The 19,460-nt window shown below is 53.4% G+C and overlaps 1 protein-coding gene across 1 annotated transcript; it reads right to left on the bottom strand.

Moving 5' to 3' along the window:
• Nucleotides 1–6,116: 6,116 nt before the first annotated feature.
• Nucleotides 6,117–12,964, bottom strand: LOC144587202 (uncharacterized). The gene is made up of 4 exons (XM_078386996.1): nucleotides 11,289–12,964; nucleotides 7,840–7,936; nucleotides 7,242–7,391; nucleotides 6,117–6,677 (listed from the first exon to the last, which is right to left on the bottom strand). Exons 1-4 carry the CDS (start codon nucleotides 12,913–12,915, stop codon nucleotides 6,515–6,517), a joined length of 2,037 nt encoding a protein of 678 aa, XP_078243122.1. The 5' UTR covers nucleotides 12,916–12,964; the 3' UTR covers nucleotides 6,117–6,514.
• Between the last annotated feature and the right edge of the window lie 6,496 nt (nucleotides 12,965–19,460).

Raw genomic sequence — 19,460 nt, 5'->3', positions numbered from 1 at the left:
CTCCCTCCTTGTGACCAGTTATCTGGACTTGGTTGGAATCAAAGCATTCCACGGAAAGGGTCTTTTCGCACCTCAGGATCGCTAGAGGGTGGGAAGAAGGATGCGATTCAGCCAGGTCCAGCCTTCCACTCTGCCTACCCTCCCCTTCCCAGTCTTTATGGGTTGACGCACTCCATGGACAAAACACTGGTTTAACTGCAGTCGAGACTCCGCTCCCAACCTGGGTTCGATCCCTTTGAGGTCAGCTCAGCCTTCCGTCCTTCCAAGATCCATGCTTGGTGGAGTGTCTGACCCCAAGGCCCTCTGCCTGACCCACCAGCTCCTCCCCGACCAGGCTCCTTCGAGGGGGCCACCCCAAGGGAGACCTGAAAGTCTTCCGATCGAGACGGGGCCTTCACCAGGGCGGCCCTCGACCTTGTGGAGTCAGCTCCCTTTGGAGAAGCTGACGCCTGGCTCCCTCCCCTTTTTGGGGGAAGTCGGACGTCCTTCCCTTTGGAAAGCCTGCAAACGTACCCGTTCTTTGGCTGATCTGCCGGGCAGATCAACCCTTCCTACCCAAATTACCTCCGGCTGATGGACTCTTTGTCTTGTGATGGAGGGAAAATGCAGTGCTTAGATGAGCAGCATGGGCTCCCTTTAAAAAGAAACACCAGGAAAAAAAGAGAGGATTGGGTCTCTGGACTCCCCCCCCCCAAAACCTTCAGGTCCTGATCCAGCAAGAGGAAGGAGGCCTTGGCAGGGAGGAAGAGGAAGGATCTCCTAGAAAAGGGTCCACGATGGCCCCCCTGGGTCTTGGAAGGGTCAGGAAGAGGTGCTGGTAGGGGTGTGTGTGTGTGTGTGTGTGTGTGTGTTTGTGTGTGTGTGTGTGTGTGTGTGTGTGTGTGTGTGTGTGTGTGTGTGAGAGAGAGAGAGAGAGAGAGAGAGAGAGAGGAACCTGTTCTTCCTGGTTATCTTGGGGGGGGGTTCTGCCCATGCAAGGCACCTCAACGTGGAAGACCCATGTGGGGCAAAGCCTAGTTTCCCCCATGAACATTCCTCAATCCTGGGAAAGCTGCACCATATGAACATCTGCCTGGCCTTCCCTATTGTTGCTGTTGTGAAACTGGGGGAGGGGAGAATCCCTCTGGAGGTGAAGAAGAGCATCTGGGCAATGGGGAGAGGCCTGTGTTTGCACCTCTGCCACCATGGCGAAAGCGATTTCAGTTTGTCTCCGAACGGCCGTCTTCCATTTTCAGACATGAATCAAGGTCTGTTCTTTCTGAATATCCTGTTGGTTTGTTCTCTTAGAATAACTGGAATGTCCAGAAAGAAGCCTTCCTTTTCATTTATTGAGCAAGCAAGCGAGGAGATAAAAATATCTGATTGTATGGTTTAAAAAAAAATACAGCAGGATACAATACTGTATATAAAATACATTTTTTCAACCACAAATAATAAAACCTTTTGTCTTCAGGTAGGACTGGAGAATCCCAACTTTAAAGGCACTAAGAACAGGCTTAAGAATTGTTAACAGTAAGTCTTATATCCTGGAAGGCAAGGATTCAGTTCACCTTTAATATTTTTCTTAGTGGCAAAACCGGTAGGACTGGGGGTTTTGAAATCGTAAAAAGTGGACTCGCAAGGTGCGGCATGATTTCTCAGACAGGTCGCTTGGGAAAGGATTGAGCAGAATCGTAAAGAAACAAACATGCTTTGCTTCGTATGAATAAAAGAGTATGTGGACAGCATCTGCGTGTCAAGCATCCCATCATAATCCAAATCACAGTGGATCCTATTGATCCCTCTCTGCAATGTAGCCGCGCCCTCCATCGAGGGCAGCCACAGACCAGAGACTCCTGGGACCTTGATCACCACCAACAAACGGCATTTTATGTCACACGTCGTTTGATGGATTAAGTCGTCCACTACACCCCATGGGGTTCAGAGTGTAGATGGCTTCTCACTCCATGGATGCCTTAATATTTAGGAAGTGGGTGGCAGAGATTCACAACAGGGGAGCAGAGGCCGTAAAAGGGTCTCCTCAAAGGTCACGTCAGGCTCAGTGGCCTCTACAGGCCTTCCCCGGCGGCCATTCCCAGCGGCTCAAAGGTCACTGGGAGTAAACCAGCTCATCGGACTCTCACCGTTCCTCTGAAACAGAAGCAAAAACAGAGAAGCGAGGATCACTTTGCACTTCGTGACCTCTGAATATCCACAAAAGAACAAACTTGGCTGCATGGTTGACTACAACACCCATCATCCTCAACGAGAATGCCTATGCCAGCTTGGGAATAATAGAACATGTAGTCTGGTCTCCTCTGGAGGGGCGCCACGTTCCAGCTAATGCTGCTCTTGTCCCTCCAGAGTCACTTCCACCAACCCAGAGGGGGGAGACAGACAGACGTCTGCATTTATTACCCCCCTCCTGTCCATTTACACCCCAGTAGCTCCCAGATTAAAGTCTGGAAATGGAGGCCAATCCGAGTATGGTGTAAACAAAAGCAAGTCTCAGAAGGACCAACCCATATCCTCCATGCCCCCAGACAAAGGGGGAATGAACCGCGGATGGGATTCATAAAACTGTAGAATCACTGAGTTGGTATAATTGCTAGGGCCCTCCCATCCAGTCCCTTTACTAATACTCTTGGTATGCTTTTAATTTTATTTGCATCTGTTTAGAACTTTCAACAAGTCACTACCCCGGGTGGCTTCCAAAAAAACCTGACATGAATAGACAGAGAGGTTTAAAATAAGGAAAACCCTATAAAAACCCCTCCTGAAAACCTCCAATCCGACAAATATTCCAAGACGCAGAATGATGATCCACAGGGTCGCGGAACATTACTACACAATAATTTAGCCTTCCGGAGGGGTGAGGCTCGCCAAGGCCTGAGTAAAGAGCCGGGTTTTAACTTGCTTCTGAAGACTCAGACGGGTGTAGGGCGAGTCACACACCCCACCAGAAGGGAGTTCCAGCGTGGGGCGGCCACTCTCGAGAAGGCCCTGTTTCCGGTTGATGGCTCTGGGGCCTCCTTAGGTGAGGAGCAGCATGGATTGACCAGGTGGTGGTGACTTACCCTGGCCCTGAGGAAGTGGGCTGATGGAGGCACGTCTGCCATCGTCCCCAGCAAGGACCATGAAGCAGCCATTCTGGCCCTCCATGGCCCGGCTTCTCTGAAGTTCTTATGTTTTACCTTTCCCAGCACCAAGGATCATTGATTGGGAGAGTATAGTCAATCATCATCATCCTGGAACTGCAGAGCCAGAAGGGGCCCTAGAGACTCTATCAATGGACGATAGATCTCCGAGTCCAACCTATCAAGGAGGTTTGGGACTGGGTGGGGAATTCCCAACCGCTGGCTCTTCAGCTGGAGGAGACCTAAGCCACTGAGCGCTCCGGCGTGCCTGTTGAATTTCTGCCACGCAGGTGTCTTTAAATGGCTTAAATTGCCTTCCCTAACTGAAGTGTCACACGTTTTTGGATGATTTGACTTGATTCCATGCAGTTTACATTATGATTTCATCTTGCGGTCTTCCATCTTTCCAATATTGGCAAATCCAGTATCCAGTATGAGCAGGACGCTGTGCTTTTTTCTTTCTTTTGCTTTGTCAGTTAACTCTGAGATTTTGTAATACAGAACAGGAAATGAATAAACCCTCAATATTTGATTTCATTCAATTTAAAATCTAATTCCGCTTTACCTTGCCTTTCTTCTTAAAAACAACAACAACAAATATTAAAGCCAACAAGACGGAGTACACAACTACAAAAAAGGGCTCAACCAAAAAGATGGCAAACACAAGGAGTTTTTGTGTGGAGTTCCAGATTTTGGGGGCGGTGGCAGAGAAGGCCCTTCTCCTGCATCCCCACCAGACACACCTGTGAAGGTGGGAGAGCGGAGAGAAAGGCCTCTTCCCATCTTGACACCTGAGCCAGCTTATTATGGGATACGTGGTCTTTGAGACAGCTGGGACACACGCCATTGAGGGCTTTTATAGGTTAAAAACCTGCATATTGAATTGTTCCCCGAAATGGAGCGGCAGCCAATGGAGCTGCTTTCACGGGGAGGGCTCTGTGAACAGCCCCCTGCCATCAATCTCTGGCTGTGGCATTTTGGATCCGGTGACGGTTTTCCTGACACTTTCCATCGGCAGACCCACAGAGAGCGTGTTTGAGGAAACCAGGCGGAATGTCAATTAAAGGCATGAGTCACCGTGGCCAAATCAGATCTCCCAAGAAAAGGACAGAGTTGGCGCGCTGGTTTTAATGGGGCAAAGGCTGGCCGCCGCCGAGACCTGGACAATCCAGGCTCAGGGACGAATCCAGGAGCATCCTCCCCCCAAGCTGCGCACCTGGGGTTTCTCGGGGAGCGTCACCTCATCCAGCACAGGCTGCAACCCGATTCCTCGATCTGTCTTTCGACTGAGCAGGAGCACCTCTGTCCTGCCTCGATTCAGTGTCCGTTTATTCCCACCCGTCCTATCTATGACTGCTACGAAACACGGATCTAGAACTGAAATGCCTTTCTCGGAATTGAGACGGAAAGGAGAGAGAGAGAGAGAGAGAGAGAGAGAGCTGGGGTAGCCACCAGTTTCATGTAGGGGTTAAATAACACAGGAGGCCACACAGGACCCCAGAGGGACACCCCAGACCAATGGCCAGGGTTTCAAAGAGGAACAAGTTGCCCCCACCTTCTGAGTCCTCTCCTTCGGGAAGGACGGAGCAACGGTAAAACAGTTGCCTCGAAATCTCATCTCGGAGAAAGACAGAGGGGACCTGAGGGCCCTTTATTAAAGACTGGAAAGGCTGTCCTAGAGAGGAGGGGCAGGATCTGTCCTCCGTCCTCCCAGAGGGCAGGACATGCAACCATGGGCTCAAGTGAAAGGAAGCCAGATTTCCGTGGAATCTAAGCAAACAAATTTCCTCACGGTTGGAGCAGTACGACAATGGAACCTGTGACCTCGGGAGTCGGTGGGCGCTCCAAACCGGGAACTTACTTCGAGAGAAACTTAAGACCACCACCTGGCAGATCCTCTTCGGTTTGGTTTGCCGCGTTGAGCCCGGGTGTGTGTGTGTGTGTCAGACTCGATGGCCTTGTTAGACCCCCTTCTGACTCCATGACACTAGGATTCTATGATTTAGTTCTGATGGGATTTCCCTGTTCTTCGGTTCTATTATTTTTATAAAATAATAATAAATGCAACACACAAAACAAGGCGAAAAGGCGGCAACGAAGGGCTTTTTCCAAAGGGGGTAGTTAGCAAATGGCATATTGGAACTAAAATTCCGTTTTCCAGCACCGGCCTCTTTTTCTCTCCTCTCTCGCTCGCTTTTGGGGGACTGTCCAGCGCCCACGACCTCCCTTGCAGAGCCAGGTCGGCTCGTTCCCAGACGGACACCCGCAACATGTAAGAAGCCTCCCTCGGGCTGCGGAATCCCCCGGCTTAAAAATGGGGGGGGGTAGGGCATGGCAGGTTTTCCCAATGGGCGGGTGGGGTGGAGGGGCTCGATCCTGCCCGCCTGCTTTATTTCTGAGGTTTTATTTCCACAGCTGCCTCTGCCAGCAGCCACATTTCCCTGCATTGTTCAGGAGCCGGTCAGGTCTGGTCTCCTCGAGAGTCAGCAGGAGGGGTACTGCCCTTTCCTCCGGTGGTTCCTCGCTCTGTCCATCTCCCTCCCCCCCCTCCCACTTCCTGGACTTGCCTGCCTGTACCACCCCCTCCCCTGACTGGCCCTTTTCTCGAGAGTCACCTTCTCCATCCTATTTGTCTCTCTCTCTCTTCTCTCTCTCTCTCTCTCTCTCTCTCTCTCTCTCTCTCACACACACACACACACACACACACACACTCAAAAAGTTTCGGCTGTGGCAGGAGAGGACCAGCAGGGGGCAGCAGCCTCAGCCCCACAGGTGGACCCCCTTCACAGCTACAGAACCAAAGGGGGGGCGTCCTCGTTCAGACGGGAGCCGTTAAAAGAGTTAAGGGTCCCCTCCAGCCCTCCTCCTCCATCAAACATGGAAATGGCTCCCACTGCGTGGAGGAGGCAACGGTGCGCCGAAAAAGCACCTCCCAAGGAGCTGGAAAGGCTCCCGCTGTGTGTGATTTCCCCCACGTTCAAGAATCACTTTTCCTCCATCTACAAGACTTGTCACAATTTATTTGAGTTATTTTTTGCTCCGGGAAAAACAGAGACTTTCCTTCCCCCTTACACCTGGCGTCTCAGGGGGGACCGACCAACCGCCTGGTCTGCTAGGCTTCCCCCGGATGATGATGTCCCTGCCCACAGCATCTGTCCAGGGGACTGGTGGAGGGGCTTGGGAGACCCCGTGCCCTGTGCCCAACTCAGGGGGCGTCCTGAGCTGGATCTGCCTGGTATTTCTCGGGCGGCTTGTTCCAGCTCTGAAGTCAGAAAAGGCAAGCCAAGCCGGTGGGACAACCAGACTTGGCTCCGGTGTGTGAAAAGGCCAAGCAGCGGGGAGCTTGACCGTGACTTAGGGCAACCCCATGAATGAGTGACCTCCAAAAGATCACGTCCTCAACGGCCCTGCTCAGATCTTGCCAACTCCAGCTTGTGGTTCCTTATTGAAGCCTGTCCATCTCGCAGTCGGGGTCTTCCTCTTTTCCTGAAGGGTTGCACTTGTACCAGCACTGCGGGTTTTTCACCGAGGGAACGCTGCCTTCCCGTGATGTCTTCTGCGCTAGAAAGGGAAGAGACCGAGATCCGGTGAGACGCTTTGCTTGGGAGACAGGAATGAATACGACACTCGTAAAGCCTCTCCCACCCGGGTCACACGAAAGGACGGTTCGAAATCCAGTCTCAAAGGAAACCCCAAGAACCGCTATTCCTTTAGCACCATCATCACTGAAATTATACAACAAGCCCGGGGGGGGGGGGACAAATGGAAGGAGAAGAAAAATGATACAGGGATGGGGATGGTGTGAGAGACATTCACACACACACACACACACACACACACACAGAGTGCCCCATATATATTATCCTTTCAGCTGGGGTGCCTATCCCAGCGAGTGGGAGAAGCCCAATTTTAGCCCCCACAAGAATCAGACCTGCAACACACACATACACAAACAAACACACACCCAGTGGGCGGCGCCAGGCCACGAAATGCCCAAAAAGGACTTTAAATGTGCAAAAACCCCGATCTCCAAAATGTGGGTAGGACCCACAAAGGGAAGTGCCGTCCTCCAGAAAGGCCCGATCCCACACCGAGCGCTTCTCCTCTTCTGTGACGCATACTTACAACTTCGGGACCAAGCTCTGGCGCGCCTCCTGAGTCACCTCCTTGTGCCAGTTTCTTCTCGCCCCAAGACCCGAAGGAGGCCCCGAGGCCGACGCACCTCCCGGGGAGTTGACAGGACGGCTGGAACCGGTGTCCTCCTTCGTCGAGAAGCTTCCAATTTAAAAAAAAAAGGACAAAAGTACAATTTTTAAGAGTTACTTGGTGCATTTCATGGTGGGATCCCTGCTCGTTCGGAGAAAGCATAAGATATGCTCCGGAAACCCTCTGGAGATACAAAACTGAATTGCAGTGTTGTGGCTGAAATTAAATAAAGTAACAACAAATCCAGAAACAGAATAGCTAGGGAGGAAAGGAGAATATAAACCAATCACAAGGAAAAAAACACAGAATTACAAGGGGCGCCTTTTCTACAAACTAGCCTCCATCCATCCATTGATGGATCGCATCTCCTTGGCAGGTTCTCTCACAGCTCAGAAGCAGCGGCTGGAAAAAGCCCGTCCTCGGGTCCTCAGACCGAGGAGGGAGGTGGGACTGAGGAATCCGATGGGTCTATTCGGAAGGGGAAACTGAGTCACGACCCCCTTGAAGACTGACTTACCTTGATGCCCCGACAGAAGCTGGGAAAGGCAGTCCCGAGGCCCCAATCCTGTCTTGGTCTCTTCTTCCTCCTGTCACCACGGGCGTTGGATCGGCACCTAAGGGACAAAGGGGCACCCCCCTCAGTAACAACCACGGCTTGCCCCCGAGTCCTTTCCACCTCATGGCGGCCGTTCCCAGGCTCCGAGGTGGCTCGCCCATCCCTTCTTTGAGGATGTTTTCATTAAAACATTGCAAAGGCTCAGAAGTTACGTCCTGGCTAAACCCGACTACCCTTTTTCCTAGACCAGATGGCAGAAACTCCTGACTCTTTGGAAATTTTGGAACGGGTCACCAGTGGCTTGGGCAGATGTAATGGACATTCCATCGGAGGATGAAAGATGGACTCTTTTCCTCGATGGGTCAAGCTTGAACCAGAAAACTCACCTGGGAGGGAACTCACTTGCTGAGCGACTTGACACATCAGTCCCCGGGAGGAGAAACGGCAAGAGTCAAACCCAAAATGAAAAAGCCCAGGTGGACTCGGTGGCCTTCCTTCAGTTGCGGAAATTATGCCAGCTACGGCCCTACCTGGACGAGTGGAGTCTCATGACAGTCACACATGCACTGGTAACATCCTGCATAGATTACTGCAATGCGCTCTATGTGGGGCTGCCTTTGAAGACGGTCCGGCGACTGCAACTGGTCCAGAATCGAGCTGCGCGGCTGGTGAGTGGTGCGGCCACCAGGGCACACAACACGCCGATTCTGTACAATTTACACTGGCTACCAGTTGCTGCCCGGGCCCAATTCAAAGTGCTTGTTTTGACATATAAAGCCCTAAACAGCTTGGGCCCTGGATACTTGAAGGAGCGCCTCCTTCTGGATCCCTGAAGGACTGCCTCCTTCCATATGAACCTACCCGGCTATTAAGATCTAGCCAGGGGGCCCTTTTGAAAGAGCCGTCCCTCAAGGAGGTAAGAGGGACGGCTTGTAGACAAAGGGCCTTTTTGGCAGCTGCCCCCAGACTATGGAATGCCCTCCTGGCTGAGATTCGTCTGGCGCCGACGTTGATGACATTTCGGCGCCAGGTCAAAACCTTCCTGTTCCAGAAGGCTTTTAACTGAAATAATATTAACTGTGGGTCTGATGGCAATTATATATATATATATATTAATTGTATTTTAATTGTTCTGACTTTTTATTGCATTTTAAATGTTTTAAGCCGCCCAGAGACCTTTGGATAGCGTGGGCGGCATATAGGTTAAATGAATAAATAAATAAAAAACTTTTTAAAACCCTCCAATGGGAGGGAGGAAATGGGCCACACATCCGTTTCAATAGTACCTCCAAAAAGAATAAGAGAAAGTAGTGAAACATCTAGCAACACCTAGCAATGTAGCACACATCGAGAAGGTAAGATTCCTCACGCCAAAGGTAAGCGTGAACGTGAGCTGGCCTTGACTCCCACAGACATTGGGAGGTTACCCGATGTTCCAGGGGAGGCAAGAAGCGGTCCCTTGACAACACAACAGATCCTCTCAGTCCTCAGGAGGAAAAACCCCAACAGAGAGATGAAGAATACATATGGGGGGGGGAGAGAACCCACAGGTCTCTGGGTCACAGGCCAGGGACCTGTTGGGGCAAGGATCCCAACTTGTTACCGGCCGGGCGCCTTCCCGGTTTGGGGGGGGGTATTTTGACACCCGATTTGTAAACAGGAGATCTGTAATGTATCCTCGGAGCCTTCTCAGTCTTTACGAGAAGAGCCCCAGCTGTCTGGTGTGGCATATTTTGTTTTCACAGCGAAACGTGCTGGATCACAATGGGTGCGTCGGTGTCCGATCCTCTGCCGGAGAGGAGCTCAAGTTTCCTAAAAGCCTCGAAATGAAGGCTGATGCCACCAGCAATGGGGCACAACTATCTTCTCGTAACAGTAGATGGACGGAGGCACACAGCAGAACAGGCAGCAGAAATATTGACTTTTTTTGGGGGGGGGGTTAGCCGAAGGGTCAAATTCAGATGCCGGCAAGCACCGAACAAGCTGGTGCACAGCTTGAAACAACTGCTGGATCGCACACTCGGCTTGGAGGCGAAAATCATCAGAGTTAACAGGGATCTTAAAAAACACGCTAACAAAATAAATAATAATCTAAACAACAAACTCAAATGGCTACAAGTTCTTCCAAGAGCCTCAAAACAAATTGTGCACCTCTGTGAACCCTAATACACGCTCAGGATTACCTTAAAAAATTTTTTTTTACAAAAATCCTTTAAAATAAAAAACAAGTGAACACCGGCCATTGCTTGTTTCTTAACCCAGGTGTGGGAGAGGGACTATAAAAGGTCCCATCCTTTCCTCTAAATGGCTTCTCCTTGGGTTGTTGGGCCTCCCATGGACTAGAACAGAGAAGACCTGGGTTTGAATCCCCACTCAGCCATGGAAACTCACAAAGGTTTCAGGCGGCGCGGGGGGGGGGGAAGGAACTGATAAATCCTCTGCCTCCAAACCCCTCTGACTGCCTAAAGGCTTCTAGGACATTCCTTCTTCTACGGTGGGGTCACAGTATGGATCTATGGGGAGAAGAGAAAGAGGACAGAGGAGGAAGGGCTGGGAAATTCCACAGGGGCAGAAATCTTCTGCTAGGGGGGGCTTCCGTGGCACCTTAAAAACGACCCCCAACAGGAGGAAGGAGGGCAGAGGATGCCCGCGCCCGGCCCTCCCCACCTGAGACCTTCCGCTGGACGAGCACCCGGAGTGACTTTGTGGCCAATCTCAGCCGTCCTCAGTTTTAACAAATAAATGCCTGCAACAGCTTTTATTCTTTGATTTAACAAAAAAAAAAGAGTACATCTCAGGATCTACTTTAGGCCAAATGCAGAACTGGCCCAAGGAAAGGATTTAGAAAAGACCCGTCGACAGAAATGGCCGGACAAAGTGACCGACTGCAGAGCACACGGGGGGGGGGCAGGATGGCGCCCTCACTCACCCGCCCCGCCTGACCCACAGTCTCCTCTGGTGTTCACACCAGGCAAATGCAGACGGTCAGCCCCTGTAAGATGGGGCTGCTACACAGGACGTAGTTCTGTCAACCACCATCTATATGGGTGGTACTACATAACCCATGGCAAGGTCTCGGAGGCGGAAGCTGAATGACATAAACTCCACATTGGATCAACAACTCAAAAGACCTAATCAAAAGGTAAAATGTTCTATACCTTGTGCCACTTAGGACCAAATTTAGAACTCTTTCGCTGCCCTTCCAAATGCCCGCAGCCCCTCCCCTCCCCCCAGGGAGCAGAAGAGCAGCAACTATTTCGCTGGGGTTGTGCCGAAATCACTCTGCGTCAGCTCAGAGGCACGAGGACATCGTCCTGCGTTAAGAGAGTAGCGCTGTAGATCTGCTCGGTGTGGGAAACTATGCTCTTCTAATGCCAGCATGATGGGAAAGTGGCAACCCACGACCTCACCTGCGCCGGGCGCCTTCCAGGTCTCTGCTTGGCCCCAATCCGGGGCCTCTCCCACCTCCATCCAGGGCTCGTCCTCTGGGGCTTCCGCCTTCTCCCTCAGGACCTCCGTGAGGGTCCTCAGCTCCTCATTCAGGGCCGCCATTTCCTCCAGCGGGAGAGCTTCCACGCATCTCTCCAGGGCACCCAGCCTCTCCCAGGCGGGACCCTCGGCCCGTCCGGCCGCCCTCAGGGCCCCCTTGAAGGCCGCCACGGACCGGGACACGGCCTCCACCTTCTCCCGCGGGGCGTCCACCTCCTTGGACAGGTAGATGTCCTCCAGGGCTTCCCACAGGCCCTCCAGGTGTCGGTCCAGGGCGTCCATCTCCTCCGCGGGGATCCCCAACCGGGCCAGGAGTTCGGAGCGGCTTTCTCCCCCTGCCCCCAGGAAGGCCCCCGTCGTCGTCTCCCCCCGCCGGGACCCCGCGGCTTCTTCCGGGGAGGTGCCGCCGTTCGTGGCCTCCACCAGGGCCCCCGCCTTCTCCTGCAAGGCGACCATGCTGGCCTCCGTGGGGACGCCCCGTCGGGGGAGATCCCAGATGGCCTCCTGCAGGGCCGCCCGCTTGCCCCACACCGTGTCCCCGAGGAGGGGGCCCCGTGCCGCCTCCGCCTCCTCCGGCCGGACCCTCCTCGGATCCCCCCGGCCGGCCTTGTCCAGCGGCCCGGACTCCCGGGAGGCGAAGCCGGCCGCCTCCCGCCACCGGTGGGCCTTCTCCTCGGCCGCGCCGGCCCGCGCCAGGGCCCCCAGCTGCTCCTGCAGGGCCCGCGCCTCCTCTCGCCAGGTGCCCGTCGGGGCCGCCGGGGTGGCGGTGGGTGCACCCCGAGGGGGGTCCCCGGAGAGGCGCCCCCCCGAGGGCTCCTCCTCCTCCTCCTCCTCCCGGTCCTCCTCCCGGGCCAAGGGGCCCCAGAGGGCTTCCCGCAGGCGCCCCTCCGCCTCGTCCAGGGCGATGGCCTTCCGGAGGGCGAACTCGCAGCCCTCCAGCCGCAGCGCCCGCAGCTCCCGGGCCGGCGGCAGCAGCAGCTGATCCCGCCGGCGGGGGAGCATCATCCCCTCCTGCAGGGCTCCGAAGCGGCCCCGGAGGGCTCCCAGGGCCCGCCGCCACTCGACGCCGGCGCCCGACGCCTCCTCTCCGTCCGCTCCTCCTCCTCCTCCGGCCGGCGGGCCGCTCTTTGGGGAGGCCGGGGGCTTCGGGGGCGCCTCCGGGGACCCCCGGCCCTCGGGCCCCCCGGCCGCCCCGCGCCTCCGGGTCTTCCTGCCGCGCAAGCCCTCGATCCGGTCGAGGAGGGCCAGGCCCAGGTCCAGGAGGTTGAGCAGCGCCTCCTGCTTGCGCGGGGGCAGCCTCCCCCGGGGGCGGTCGCCGGCCTCGTCCAGGAGGGCCCCCCACCCGCGCCGGGCCTGGCGGAGCTTCCGCAGGCAGCCCTCCAGGGGCTCCCGCCCGAGGGTCACCGCCCGGCGCCCCACGCTCCGCGCCCGCACCGCCCCGGAGACCCAGCCGGCCCGCAGCCGCTCCACCTCCTTCCGTAGCTGCAGGAGGTGCTCCGGGCGCGGGGAAATCTGCTCCGGGTCGACGCCGCCGCCGCCCGGCTCCATGGCGGGCTTTCTCTCTCTCTCTCTTTCTGCCCGGGACGGAAAGGGTTGGGGCCGGAAGGGGAGAGCCAGGATCCGATGACGCTCAGGAAGCGGGGGGGGGGGTTTCCCATCCGGGAGGGGGAGGGGAGGAGGGGGGGTTAGGAGGGGGGGAGGGGGTCCAGTCCAGACTCTTCCTCCAAGGGTGGGGGGGGAAAGCATAGCTGGGGGGGGATGTGCAGTTGCCTCCGCACCTGGATGGAGGAGGAGGGGTCAGGTGTCCTAACAGGGACGGGCACCGGGGGGGGGGCGTGTGTGTGCAAACCAGCCGCAGGCCTCCCTCCCTCCCCCCCCGCGTTTCACCAGCCCCACCAGCAGCGGAAGGGACCCCCACACACACACACCTTCCAGTTTATCTGCTTGGCTCCCTGCTCTCTGCAGACTTCACAAAGCAAACCCCCCTCCCGGGGGTGGGTGGGGAGGAGGGAGACAAATAAAAGGAGCCACGTTCGCATGTATAAATAAATAATATCAATCAATCAATCAATAAATAAATAAATAATGTTTCTCTCTCCTCCCCCCCCCCCCGTTAGTAGGGCTGAGATCGCGAGGAGGAGATGCTTTGCAGGAGGCCTGGCGTGTGTGTGTATGTGTGGGGGGGTACCCACACTCAAAGGGACCTCTCGAACAGAGAGTAATTCAGCAGGCTGATTAAGGAAGGCAAGTGTGTGTGTGTATGTGTGTGTGTAAGAGAGAGAGGGGGGGTCTTTTAGACCAGTGGTCCTTAACCTTTGTTACTCAGCTGTTTTTGAACTGCAACTCCCAGAAACCCCAGCCAGCAGAGGTGATCGTGAAGGCTTCTGGGAGTTGCAGTCCGAAAACATCTGAGTAACAAAGGTTAAGAACCAGGAAAAGAAATGGCTTGTTAATGGTGAACCGTCCAGAGTAGACCCTTGGTCTAATTAATATATAAATAAATAAGTGGTCAGCAAGAGAAATAAACGGTCAGGCATGCTTGTTTTTCTCAACAAGGGCTCCTTCTATTCTGCCCCCCCCCCATAAACCCTTAAAGCTCTCTCTGGGCATTTTACAATTTTCATTGGGCAGGGGACACATTGCCTGTCCTCGTGCCCCCCCTCGCACCCCCCCATCCATAGATCTGGGTCCTCCAGTCACCGAATTTGGCAGGAGGGGAGGCTGAATCAACCTGGAGCCCAGGGCAGTGGGGGGGGGGGAAAGAACCTCAGTTCACTTGGGACCAAATCTCGGGTCCTGAGCAGAGTCTTGAGCGCAGTCTGGAAGTTTAACCTCTGGTGACCCGGGGGGGGGGCCTCCTCTCTGCAGGGGGAGTGCAGGATTGTGACACACGCACCCCACAGAGGGAAAGAAAGGGGTCTCTCTCTCAGCTCTGGAGGGGGGGGCAAAGCAAAGGGTCTTTCCGTGGCACCTTTTGGAGCCTCTTTCAGGAGGAGATCTTCCCCCCTCCCTCTGCGGGGGGGTAACCACAGGCCCCCCTCCGCCCCCTCCCCCTTCCTTCTGGGGGGGATCCAGGACCTCCCTTGGGTGTCCTCAGGTTGCCCAGCCGAGGGAAGGACCCCCACCCCCCCATCCCGAAGATGTGGCCGGGGCACGACTCCATCGGTGTGTGTCTGTTTATGGGGGGTCTTTCAACCCCCCACCCTCCTTTAGTCAGAATAGGGGAGGGGTTTCACAGGGCCCCTCCTCTCTCCCCCTGCCCCTGGAGCTGGTGGAGGGGCAAGCGGTGCTCCGGGTCAACTCGGGCCGGCCCCGATCCCCGGGATTCAGCCCCCCCCCGGCAGAAGAAGCACCAAGGGATCCCCCCCAGGCTCTCCTTTCCTCCCATAAGTGGACGGGGGGGGAGCCCCATGTCGAGCAGCCCCTTCCCGGCTCCTCCATGAGGGGGCGCTCTGCTCTTTCTCTCTGCGGGCTCTCCTGCACCCCTCCCAGAACAGGGACATCCCCCCCCAACCCACAAGGAACACGCGCACACCTGTTGGGCAGGAAGCCACCCTCAAGCCAGGAGATCCCCCATGCTTGAAGACTAGGTGTAGGAAGGAGGTTTCCAACAGGGTCAGGTCTGGTCTCCTCAAGAGCAGGGGACCAGTTGGGGGGGCTCTGCTTTATTGCTGCTTCTGGGATTTTCTCCTCCTCCACCGCCCTCCTTCCCAGTCCTGAACCCAGAGCAGAGCGGCCTGATCCAAGCCCGGATGGGGCCACAGATTCTCCTTCCTCCTCCTCCTCTCTGGGGGGGATTCCAACCCCCCGCCCCCTCCCGCCGCTGCAGAGCATTGGAATCCAGCTGTTGTCCAGAGGTGTGTCCCTTCGTGGCCATCCCGTGGCAGCAAAAGGCTGCTCATGCTCTTCCTCCCCCTGGCCTGGCCGTTTCCTTACTCGAGAGTCGGCTTTCCCCTCCTTTCGGCCCCAGGGGAGTTTCGATCTCCTGCAGGAGGGCGGGGGGGGGGGCAGAGGGTTGCTTGCATCCTCATCCGCTCACCCCAGGTGAACCGCTTCCTGCGCCTTCTGAGATTCTCCTTAACCCCCTGACCCGGTCTCAGCTGTGGTGGGTCGCGGCCAGCAGGGGGCAGCACCAGCGGGGGGTCCCCTCTCTTGCCCAGGCTGAGAAAAAAAAAAAAGAAACACCACAGGGAGCTGCCTATGGATAGAAAGAGAGACATCTGGTCAAGACGAGGAGGGCAGGCGGAGAGGAAGAAAGGAACATGTGGAGGGCGCGTGGCCTTGCCCTTAACGCACCCAGGTCTAAATGAAGCTCATCCAGCTTCAGGAAGCGGGAGACCCTTGCAAGAGAGAAGCAGAAGTCACAGCCACCTGACGGTCCAACCCCTGGGGGGGGGTGTCTTTCAGGCCAAAGTCTCTAAAGGAAGGGAAGGGAGGAATTACCATGCAGAGTAGCCCAGCTTCCCCTTCCTGTTCCAGTCCTGTGTGGCTTTATTATTACTATTATTTTAAAGGCAGGACACCCAAGCTTTTCTGTGAGACAAAAGACCCAATCAGTAGACCTATTACCTAGCCTGTGGATCACTCTGGAGAACGAGTGGATCACGTTTCACTGTTGTTTAGGCATCCTTCAGTCTCGAGAGACTATGGTATCGTGCTCTGCATGGAGGTCTTGGAACAGTGTCTAGTGTGGCTGAGGAGGCCGTTTCGAGAGTGACCGTCCCTTCCACACTGAAGACAAATGCAGTCTGTCCCCTGTCCAGTTTCCTGATTTGGCTGGTTTCAGGACTACCTATTCGCCTTGGCCTGCTAGACAAGGGTCTCTTCAAAATGGGACAGGCTGAATGGTCAGATGTCAGGGTTACCCATCTGTTGAGGTCCATTCCTAAGGCCTTCAAATCCAGCATGCAGATCTCCTTGTATCGCAGCTGTGGTCTCCCTCTGGGGCGATTTCCCTGCACTAATTCTCCATACAGGAGATCTTTTGGAATCCGACCATCAGCCATTCTCATGACATGCCCAAGCCAACATAGATGTCGCTGATTCAGTAATGCATATATGCAAAAAATTCCAGCTCATTCTTCTTGTTTAGTCAAGTCGTGTCCGACTCTTCGTGACCCCATGGATCAGAGCACTCCAGGCCCTCCTGTCCTCCACTGCCTCCCAGAGTTTGGTCAAATTCATGTTGGTCGCTTCAATGACACTATCCAACCATCTCATCCTCTGTCGTCCCCTTCTCCTCCTGCCTTCAAACTTTCCCAACATCAGCATTTTTTCCAGGGAGTCTTCTCTTCTCATGAGCCTCAGCTTCAGGATCCGTCCTTCCAGTGAGCACTCAGGCTTGATTTCTTTTAGAATGGATAGGTTTGTTCTCCTTGCAGTCCAGGGGACTCTCAAGAGCCTCCTCCAGCACTACAATTCAAAGGCATCAATTCTTCGGCAGTCTACTTTCTTTATGGTCCAGCTCTCACTTCCATACATCACTACAGGAAAAACCATAGCTTTGACTATGTGGACGTTTGTCGGCTACATGATGCCCCTGCTTTTTAAGATGCTGTTTAGGCTTGTAATCACGTTACTCCCAAGAAGCAGTTGTCATTTAATTTTGTGATTGCTGTCACCATCTGCAGTGATCATGGAGCCCAAGAAAGTAAAATATGTCACTGCCTCCAAATGTTCCCCTTCTATTTCCCAGGAGGTGATGGGACCAGTGGCCATGATCTTAGCTTTTTTTTGATGTTCAGCTTCAGACCGTTTTTTGCACTCTCCTCTTTCACTCTCATTACAAGGTTCTTTAATTCCTCCTCACTTTCTGCCATCAGAGTGGTGTCATCTGCATATCGGAGGTTGTTGATATTTCTTCCGGCAATCTTAATTCCGGCTTGGGTTTCTTCCAGTCCAGCCTTCCGCATGATGTATTCTGCATATAAGTTAAATAAGCTGGGGGACAATATACAGCTTTGTCGTACTCCTTTCCCAATTGTCCATAGGTTTCTTAGGAGGTAGACAAGGTGGTAACCATTTCTGTAAGCACTTCTAGCTTGCACATCTAGGAGTTCTGAGTCCACATACTGCTGAAGCCTACCTTGGAGGATTTTCAGCATAACCTTGCTAGCATGTGAAATGAGTGCAATTGCACAATAGTTGGAGCATTCTTTGGCACTGCCCTTCTTTGGTATTGGGATGTAGACTGATCTTTTCCAATCCTCTGGCCACTGTTGAGTTTTCCAAACTTGTTGGCATATTGAATGTAGCACCTTAACAGCATCATCCTTTAAGATTTTAAATAGTTCAACTGGAATGCCATCACCTCCACTGGCCTTGTTGTTAGCCAGGCTTTCTAAGGCCCACTTGACTTCGCTCTCCAGGATGTCTGGCTCAAGGTCAGCAACTACATTGTCTGGGTTGTCCGGGATATCCAAATCTTTCTGATATAATTCCTCTGTGTATTCTTGCCACCTCTTCTTGACGTCTTCTGCTTCTGTTAGGTCCTTCCCATTTTTGTCCTTTATCATGTTCATCTTTGCGCAAAATGTTCCTCTAATATGTCCAATTTTCCTGAACAGATCTCTGGTCTTTCCTTTTCTATTATCTTCCTCTATTTCTTTGCATTGTTCATTTAAGAAGGCCCTCTTGTCTCTCCTTGCTATTCTTTGGAAGTCTGCATTCAATTTTCTGTAACTTTCCCTATCCTCCTTGCATTTTGCTTCCCTTCTCCTCTCTGCTATTTCTAAGGCCTTGTTGGACAGCCACTTTGCTTTCTTGCATTTCCTTTTCTTTGGGATGGTTTTCGTTGCTGCCTCCTGGACAATGTTATGAGCCTCTGTCCAAAGTTCTTCAGGCACTCTGTCCACCAAATCGAGTTCCTTAAATCTGTTCCTCACTTCCACTATATATTCATAAGGGATTTGGTTTAGATTATACCTGACTAGCCCAGTGGTTTTTCTTACTCTCTTCAGTTTAAGCTTGAATTTTGCTTTAAGAAGCTGATGATCAGAGCCACAATCAGCTCCAGGTCTTGTTTTTGCTGACTGTATAGAGCTTCTCCATCTTTGGCTGCAGAGAATATAATCAATCTGATTTCGGTATTGCCCATCTGGTGATTTCCATGTGTAGAGTCACCTCTTGTGTTGTTGGAAAAGAGTGTTTGTGTTGACCAGCTTGTTCTCTTGACAAAACTCTATTAGCCTTTGTCCTGCTTCGTTCTGAACTCCAAGGCCAAACTTACCTTTGTTGTTCCTTTTATCTCTTGACTCCCTACTTTAGCATTCCAGTCCCCCAGAATGAGAAGAACATCTTTCTTTGGTGTCAGTTCTAGATGGTGTTGTAAATCTTCATGGAATTGTTCAATTTCAGTTTCCTCAGCATTGGTGGTTGGTGCATAAATTTGGATTGCTGTTTGACATTATATCCCATTACAGCTTTTCCCACTTTTTTGTTGACTATGAGGGCTACTCCATTCCTTCTACGGGATTCTTGCCCACAATAGTAGACATGATAATCATCTGAGTTGAATTCACTCATTCCCATCCAGTTTAGTTCACTGATGCCCAGAATGTCGATGTTTATTCTTGCCATCTCCTGTTTGACCACCTCCAGCTTCCCAAGGTTAATAGATCTTACATTCCAGGTTCCTATGCAGCATTTTTCTTTGCAGCATCGGACTTTCCTTTCACTTCCAGGCATGTCCATAGCTGAGGGTCCTTTCGGCTTTGACCCAACCACTTCACTAGCTTTGGTGCTACCTGTACTTCTCCACTCTTCCTCAGTAGCAAGTTGGATGCCTTCTGACCTGAGAGTCCCATCTTCCAGTATCATATCTTTTAGCCTTTTGTTTCTGTTCATTAGGTTTTCTTGGCAAAGATACTGGAGTGGCTTTGCCAATTCCTACTCCAGGTGGATCGCGTTTAGTCGGAACTCTCCACTATGACCTGTCCATCTTGGGTGTCCCTGCATGTTATAGCCCATATTTTCTATGAATTACTCAAGCCCCTTTGCCATGACATGCCAGCAATCCATGAAACTCTGTCCTGCCAGGTGATGCCAAAAATGCATCAGAGAGAATGCATATGAAACATGTTTAGCTTCCTCTC

This window comes from Pogona vitticeps, chromosome 2 (assembly GCF_051106095.1).
Source record: "Pogona vitticeps strain Pit_001003342236 chromosome 2, PviZW2.1, whole genome shotgun sequence".
Taxonomy (NCBI): Eukaryota; Metazoa; Chordata; class Lepidosauria; order Squamata; family Agamidae; genus Pogona; species Pogona vitticeps.
This window is presented reverse-complemented; position numbering and strand designations above follow the sequence as displayed.